The sequence below is a fragment of the Danio rerio genome, chromosome 21 (genome assembly GCF_052040795.2).
Source record: "Danio rerio strain M-AB ecotype USA chromosome 21, GRCz13ab, whole genome shotgun sequence".
NCBI classification, from domain to species: Eukaryota; Metazoa; Chordata; class Actinopteri; order Cypriniformes; family Danionidae; genus Danio; species Danio rerio.
Window position 1 is genome coordinate 49,476,530 of NC_141041.1, and position 8,844 is coordinate 49,485,373.

Genomic DNA, 8,844 nt, shown 5'->3' on the forward strand with positions numbered 1-8,844 from the left:
ACCCAACCATCACAGTGCTTTAAAATATTAATTATTATTATACAGTGCCATAAAAACATGCTGCTCTATTAATGTGCATATCCAACACAATCTCACGGCAATTCGTAACTTTTTGATTTAGTGGCAAATTCGTATAAATACGTACAATCTAATTCGCACAATTTAGTACGATTTGCCCATCCCCCAATGACAGTTGGGGTTAGGGGTGGGGTTAGGTGCCACGCCTCCTTTTTAAAATCGTACAATTTCGTACAACTGAACTCGTACGAATTAGCCACTAAACTGGCAAAACGTAAAATACTTACGTTTTCTCGTGAGATCAGGCTGGCATATCGCACTTCTGGCCGGCCGCATATCCGATCTGGTTTCCGGGTGCTCCGGTTACACATGCACTATGGGTAAATTGGGTAAGCTAAATTGTCCGTAGTGTAAAACATATGCTGGGTAAGTTGGAGGTTCATTCCGCAGTGGCAACCCCAGATTAATAAAGTGGCTAAGCCGCAAGGAAAATGAATGAAGTCTTATATTGTCACATTTGTTCATTTTAAGGGTCTCGTATTGTTTACTTTGAATATTGGGTCTGAATTAGCATGCCAGTATGGCTTCACAATAACATTAGCACTATTTAATTGACGACGAACAATGTTGTACTTTGATAGTTATAAACTGATGATAATTTGTCTGTTTCTTATTTGCAAACAATACTTTTCTGAAATTATATTATTAAGGAGAGTGTCTGAAAGTGCGAATATAACCAAAATCACCTCAATAAATTATTTAATAAACAAACAAGCCATTTCTAAGTGATTCGGTGTAGGCATGATAGCACAGAACCCATTGTGTATTGGTGTGCTACAGATGTTAAATGGTCCTAATTGATAATCCTGGTTCTCAGTTTGTGGTCATGTGCAGCAAATGGAAACCACTGAATACAGAACGAGCTATTTTTAGCTCTGTCTCTCCCCCTCAGGTTTCCATCTAATCAATACTGCATGCGATATTTTCTAACAGATACAGTTTAGGACGGTGTTTTTGAGAGTTAGCACTCTAAATTTAGCCCATCAAATCATCGTGATTGGGTTTTAATACGAAAGCGGATGTTGTCATGGAAATGTGGGCTAATGTTTGAGGCTGCCCATTAACATTTGACAGCATTAGTCAAGCCACAAGCTGGGAATTAGCTGTCCGCGGGGGGAAGGGCAGACAGGGGGATGCTAAAAAGGAAATTCACACACATTTCCTGCAAGTGGGATCGTTACAAATCGACAACATCCTGTTCTTTTGTTGGTCCTGCATGACCTCATGCTGCTGCGTCATAAACGCGTTTGTGTGTGTGTGTGTGTGCGTGTGTGTGCTCCTCCGGTGGGTGAGCTCGATCAAAATGGAAATGGGTAATCAAACGCATCCCTTAAATGGAGATTGTATTTAAAACCTGTTTTCTGAGAACTGGAAATAAGGATAAAGTGCACGCCGGTCGAGGTTTACATATTAACCCGCGATGATGAAACTCGGAAGTGTTTTTTTTCTTCTTCTTTTTTTTTTTTTTGGTAATAAAACGTTTTCTCCCTTCACTTCCAGGCATTTTAACATTCCTAGTGCGTCATGTCGAGTAATAACAGATGAGCAGCTGTGCTCGGTAAACACGCTGTTGCTTAACATTTTCTTTTCGGGATGAGGAAATAAATGATTCCCCTGCCAAAGCAGGGCAGGCAGGCTTTTAAGACGACACACATGAAACAGGCAATGTATTGAAAAGACGAATTAAAGCAGTTGTAGCCGCCTTCTTCATGTAATCCGCTTTGACATTGCCCTTGTGACGAAAAGCCCCCATTCTTCCATTCATGAAATCTCGAAATGGCGCATGCGCAGCGCGATCCGGATTTCTCCCATTCATAAAAGTGTAACCCCCGAGTCGTAATGCCCTCCCATTCACAAAAAAGAAAAAAAAAATCTGTCAAAGCATCTGCGCAGTACGTTTCTTACCCTCCCATTCATAAAAAGCCATTTCCCTCATGTAGTTGCAACATCGTATGTAGAAGACTGTGTCCTTACTGCAGTGCACATCGCACGGATAGACGTCCGCTTTTACTCCGCGGCTTCGTTTGGATCTATCTGTCTCTCTTTTTGCCACTGGAATATATCGCAACGACCTGTTCATCTGAGAAGGAAATGATCTGCTTTCGAATGCAAGTGAGTTTAAATCTATTTCATCTATATATATATATATATATATATATATATATATATATATATATATATATATATATATATATATATATGCGCTATACCATTGTGTCGAATCCAGTAGTTTCTGGTTTATCACAAAGCGCCGATACAGCCGTTCTTCAGCAACGCTTTGTAGTGCATTTGTGCCTCGAGTAAATATTTAACCACGAACACTAACCACGACATGATCGTGGATGACCCAACACTAAAATGCACACGTCTAGCATACGAGTATTCGAGGTTAAACGCACACACGTCGCTTCATTTGCTCGGGAACGCACAGCATTTCGTGTGGCGTATCACAAATCTGTGCGCGCGCGTCGCGTTTGTTCGCGTTCTGTTGAATGTAAGCGCGTGACGCTTCACTGCAGCTCGCGCATATAAACCTTTAAACGTGTCTTATAGTGAGCATGGACGGATATTAGTTCGCGTGTCGTCGCTGTGGAGAGGTTCTAGGTGTTTTGTAATCCAAGTAGCCTAAATGTATCCGCCTCATTTCTGTTTTGCTTTGTGTGGAACTGTAATTGAGGCAGCGTATTAATCGCCGTTTTAGACCACACCGCAGCACTCCAGAGGCGTCCGAGCTGCTTATAAGACAACGCAAGCTATGACATTTAAATATAGCACGGGAAAATCACGCAACAGGTTGAGTTTCTCCTAAATGCAGCTGTTATCAAACATACGCATTTTACATGACGTCCAACAAAAATGTTACACTGGATTAAACGCTTGAATAACGTCCAGAGAGTCGCAATTCGACTAGTCCGGCTTGTAGTCGATCGTTTAACATCAATTTGTAAATCTTAATTTCTGGTTTATGCCATGCTTGGTTTACTCTCAATAAAATACACAACACAATTACAGGCATGTAAACTAATACTAATGAATTTAAGCTGAATGAAGGTTTACATGATCTCTCTCTCTCTCTCTCTCTCTCTCTCTCTCTCTCCCCCTCTCTCCTTTTAATGTTTGTAATATTTAAAGGGATAGTTCACCCATCAAAAAATCACAATTTACTCAACCATCACCTCTCACAAACATGTGTAAGCTTCTTTATTTCTCAGTTGAACACACATTTCGAGAAATGTCTAAACTAGTTGTTTTTCTTGCTATTAAATATTAGTGACTACTAGCTTCTAACAAGTTTCAAAATATCTCCTGAAAAATAATCTAACTGAAAAAAAAAAACCCCCAGAAGTATGGGATCACTTGAGGGAGACTAATTGTGAGCAAATTGTTATTTCTGCATGAACCATCACTTTAATTACAAATCATCCTAATCAGGGCTTTACATTAACTTTTTTTTAATCACCGGCCACTGTGGCTAGTAATTTTCCAATGTTACTAGCCACTCTGCATTTTCACTAGCCACAATTTTGTTGTTGGGAAAATATATTTTATATGCATAGATTTGACGTTGACATCCTTAAAATTACTTTAAATGTTGTGTTATGTCCACACGCGTCCTCATTCATGAGCATGAGCAAAGGAGTCGTGGTTTCATAGTGTTATATTGCAATTAGTTTTTATTTGCAAATCAAAGGCGGCAACACCAAGCTCCAAAAATACAAATTTATTAACATGCTCTGTGTCAGCCTTTTTAATTTAATAAATTTGTATTTTTGGAGCCTTGGTGTTGCCGCCTTTGATTTACATTTAATTTGCACTTTTTGCGGTTTTGGCTGAGCACCCAATTAAGAGAGATGTGCGTGCTTTTGTACAGTTTTTTCAATTAGTTTTTATTTCTAATGACTTTTTTTAGAGCTCAAAATTAACGATGTACCTGAATTTATCTCTATAACCACACTCAACAATAATTATTTCATAGCCACAAATTTTTTATGTGTCAAAAGATAGCTGTATACTTTTTATTTAACGAAACATTTCTTAAAAAAGAAAGAAAAGTAATTGACTTTTAAAAAAACAACTATTGTCATGTATCAAAATAAGCACGGTAATCTGTCGTGGCTAAAGATCTCTCGGATCAGCAGTTAACTGCACATAAATGGAGAGTTCATCACCCATTAAAACAATATAGTAAACAAAAAAAAAGATAATTAAACCATTTTAACAAAAATGAAAGCAAATAAAACCGTAAGCAAATGACAGCCGGTGAAACATACCGTGTGTGATAATGAAAGGATCACATGCACACGGTTAACGTTAGGCCAATTAATAATCTGTTCAAAGGGAAAGCAACCGGTGTTGCTTACAAAAAGACAAATGTTGAGCTCTTAAAAGAATCAGGACTGCTTTTAGGAAAACTACAATTTTAAAAGTATTTACAACCAGCAAAAGTGGCTAGTGGGATTGTCTGTCTAAAGCTGAAGTCTACCCGTATTTGGCGGGTTGGCGGGTGTTAATGTAAAGCCCTGATCCTAATTATTTCATACTGTACACCACTTTGATTTAGATGAGCTTGCATTCCTAGCATCCTAACAATAAAGCCAGATTTACAGTAAGACGTCTTCTTTATTTAATCGCACACACATGATACTGTAATCTAAAATGACAGAACGCACTTCATTACAGTTAAGGAGAAAACAACATGTGTTAGTTTCTATTTTTAAAGCTTCGCTTGGTATATATCTAGTTTGTGTTGGCTCCATACCTATAATGCCATATCAGCAGATGCACTTTTACTCAAGATGCCATTTTAGGTCAATGCCAGTTAGGTCAATCTGCATTCTCCAAGTACGCTTCATATGTATGGAATGAGCTTTAAAATACACCACATGCGAAATCTGTACTATCTATCGCTTGTTTAACAATATTTTAAAGTCTGCCTATTTAGAACAGTGCACGTTTTAATAATTGATTAAGGTTTATATTATATCCGTTTGTGTTGGGATGTGCATTTTTCTGTAACTCTTTGCTGCCTGTCTTGACCATGACTGCCTAGTAGAAGAGATGTATTGTATCTCAATGGCACTTTCCTTGTTGTATAAGTAAATAAATAAATAAAGGCGAGATTTACAGTAACACGTCATGCTTTTTAATCGTTGCAGGAGTGCTAAATGCTGAGCTCTGGTATATGAGGAACACGACCTACAGATGGAGTCAAGGGTTCCTCACCACATTCCCGGCGTCTCCTCCTCCATCATGGTGCAGCCGTTACTGGACAGCCGCGTTCCCTACGGACGCCTCCAGCACCCGCTGACCATCTACCCTATAGACCAAATGAAAGCTTTGCATTTGGAGAACGACTACATCGACACCCCTGCTGTGATTTCACAACAGCCACCGAGCCACAAGGCAAACCCCAGGGGCCAGGAGGTCCTGCTGGGAGCCCCACACCATCCGAATTTATCCCGCTGTGAGGTGCCAGATGCCACCACGCACCCCTGGATCTCCTTCAGCGGTCGGCCTAGCTCCATCAGCAGCAGCAGTAGCACGTCTTCAGATCAGCGGCTGCTGGATCACGCAGCTCCTACTCCTGTTGTGGATCCGTATACGACCGGGAATTCCCACGGCAGGACTCTAGCTGCGGAGCAGCCCAAGATACTGAGCTCCAAGAACATTAAGACACTGGCAGCCTTGCCTGAAGAGAAGAAAAAGCATGTGCTGCTGTGCGAGAAATGCGGGAAATGCCGATGCACCGAATGCACGCTGCCCCGAACCTTGCCTTCTTGTTGGGTTTGCAACCAAGAGTGTCTGTGCTCCGCACAAAACCTAGTGGACTCGGTGACTTGCATGTGTCTAGTCAAGGGGGTTTTCTACCACTGCACTGATGAGGACGAGGAAGGCTCCTGCGCGGACAAACCATGCTCCTGTTCGCACTCGAACTGTTGCGCACGCTGGTCCTTCATGGCAGCCGTCTCATTGGTTTTGCCCTGCCTGGTGTGCTATTTACCTGCCACTGGCTGTGCCAAGCTTTCGCAGAAATGCTACGACGGCGTCAGCCGCCCAGGATGCCGATGCAAAAGCACCCAGTCCTGCAAGGTGGCAGAAATCAAGGCCTGTCAGCCAGAAAAACAAGCCTCATGATGGTTTGCAGGACCTTCCTCCCAAAATCATGGTACTTAAGGTGTTGAAATCAGTAGCAATGTTTGACTGAAGGGCACAAATGATCATTTCACGTACTGCAAAGAAGTTCTTCTCCTCACGATGGTTCTACGTATTAGCCTCTACTAAAGGACCTTGCAAACACAGAATGCTGCATTTCCAAAAGATCTCTGTTTGTTTTCTCTTTGAGAAACCACCCATTCAGAAGCGTTCTCCACTTTGGCAATCCCTCTCCGGATCCGGAAGACAGAAAGTGCAGCGAATTCCAAGCTGATAACACATGTCACAATCAAAATAACCAGACTTCATCTCTGTGCACAGTGCATTTACGAGCTTGTTCTAGAGCTTTTATTTCTTGTGTTGTTTGAAATGCAAACATGGGAGGTGATTGCGTGCCACTGAAGGATTCCGAGTCCCCATTGCGAAAGACGCCAGGTATCCTCGTGGCAGGATGTTTTCAATCTTCAGTGGGGGACCGAATGTTGGTTTGTTTATTTGATGGCTAATAGGTGAAAAAGCTTTCGTGAGTCCCTTTGATGACATGCCATAGCATACTTCCATAAAGATTCTTCCAAATGTTTAGCGGTTCAGTTCGTTGTATGACCTCAGGGATCATCAGTTTATCTGAAATTACATGTGAATTCAGCTTGGAAGGAGTTTGGTGACTATATAGCAAGGACATTCATAAGCTACGAGAGGAGCTGCGCCAGCAGTGAGACAAGCTATAAAGCTAGCTTAATAAACACGCCAATCACCATGATGACGAGGCAAAAGCACAGTATTATGTACAGTAGATGTACAAAGTGTTTCACTGTAGATGGAAGACAAACAAAAAACTCTCTAGTTTACTACCGCTACCAAACATAACACGCGCCCTAGTATCAAACTGCTCTATTTTTGTCGTCATGTGTATAGAGATATTGCCAAAGGAGTGCACCGTGGGGTTTTTGGTTAACTCGAGTGGGCGTGCGTTGTTGTACTCTAGCCAATTAGTAAGCTCTTAAAGGTACGGTGCACACTTCACCAAGATCCCTAGAGGGCACGAAGGGAACGAATAACGCCTGCCTTTTTTTTAACCCGCGAAACTAGGACCTCGCTGGTCTGTATTTTCTCATATTCCAACATTTGCACAAATCCGAAAAGCAGAAATACACTACTGTTCTTAGTCTTGAATGTATAAGGCTAGGGTATACGTTTGCAATCGAACCCGCCGTGGATAGCGTACGCATATAGCCGCATTGGGAAGAGTTGCAAATGTACCATAGATTATTTGTTTCGTTGTTGACCTATGCAGGTTACTTGTAAATAGTCATCCAGAAAAAAAAAAACTAGCTATCTTGAAAAAGTGTCCTGAGAAAATTGCATGGTACCGTTTAATTACGATTCAGTACAAAAGTATATAAATGAATTATTATAAATATATATATATATATTTTGTTTTCGAGGGGGGGGTTGGGGTTATGTGGCTGTGGCGTAGAAAGGCGTTTAGGTATTTCAATTACAAGCACTTGATTTAGAAAAGTGTGCCAGGCAATAAAAATACCTCTGTTAATGCTAGCCATGCCTCATTAGCACGAGAGAGGCAAGGCTAATCCCGGTTCCTCCGTGCCCCTGAAACTGTAGATCGAATCGAATTCGCTCAAGGAACGGCATTTGGTTTTTTTGCTTTCCCCCTCCTTCCTCCTAAAATGGTGCAACATCTTCAGGGCTTGATTGACGTATACAGCTGCTGTGCATGAACGTGTCTGGGAGGAACAGGGATCCCTCTCAAATAACATTCCAGTCCATCCTATTTGGTGTTTTCTTTAGCTTTCTCTCTTATTTTTCATCTTTCACACTTCTCTTTTGACTATGAAGAACGATACGGCTATAAAAATGGCTGCGCAGAACTTCCTTTTTAATCCACCATCATCTATGGGAGGTCTATTTGTGGTACAGTTTCTTGGTCAGCGGAAACCCATATTGTTTTAGACTTTTTAAGCTGCCTTCCAAACTGGGCTTGTACTCTCTGCGTTTCCTTTTTTTTGGCTTCATTGTTAATGCGAAGATTAAAGATAAGAGCAATGTGCTTTTGTTTTGTTTTAAAAAAAAATAAGCAAAAAGGAAAAAAAAAAGTACAAATCTCTCACACATATGAAAATGTCCCTTTATAGATATATTTATTTTGAAGTTCTATTTTATATAGTATTTATTTAGATGCCTACTTTTGTTTGTGAATAAAAAAAGCTTATGTCGAAACGGAATGTACATTGAAAATCTGAAAATATATATATTGTTAAATATACAACTCTGTGTGTTGTGTCTTCAGTGTCTCTGGAAATCATTAACAGCAAGTCTTAAAGGAATTTAGTTCACCCCAAAGTAAAAATGAGTTCAGTGTTTACTCAACAGCAAGACCTTTATGAGCTTGTTTTTTATTTCTGTTGAACACGAATGAAAATGGGGCGACACAATGGCTCACTGCAAGATGGCCGCTGGTTTGATTCCAGGCTGTGTGGAGTTTGCATGTTCTCCCCGTGTCGGCGTGGGTTTCCTCCGGGTGCTCCGGTTTCCCCCACAGTCCAAACCAGGGGTGACCAAACTTTTTTTTTTATGAAGAGTCAAAAACCAAAC

The 8,844-nt window shown here is 40.9% G+C and overlaps 1 protein-coding gene across 2 annotated transcripts; it reads left to right on the forward strand.

Annotated features, from left to right (window-relative positions):
- Positions 1–2,025: 2,025 nt before the first annotated feature.
- spry4 (sprouty homolog 4 (Drosophila)) lies at positions 2,026–8,518 on the forward strand. 2 transcript variants are annotated; one of them, NM_131826.2, is given in 2 exon segments: positions 2,026–2,190; positions 5,235–8,515. In NM_131826.2, a coding segment is annotated over 1 exon segment (933 nt). In that variant the 5' UTR covers positions 2,026–2,190; positions 5,235–5,280; the 3' UTR covers positions 6,214–8,515.
- The last annotated feature ends 326 nt before the right edge of the window (positions 8,519–8,844 follow it).

What these genes read in the sequence shown, in the direction of transcription:
- spry4 (XM_087299129.1), top strand. Translation starts at nt 5,281, where the DNA reads ATGGAGTCAAGGGTTCCTCACCACATTCCCGGCGTCTCCTCCTCCATC.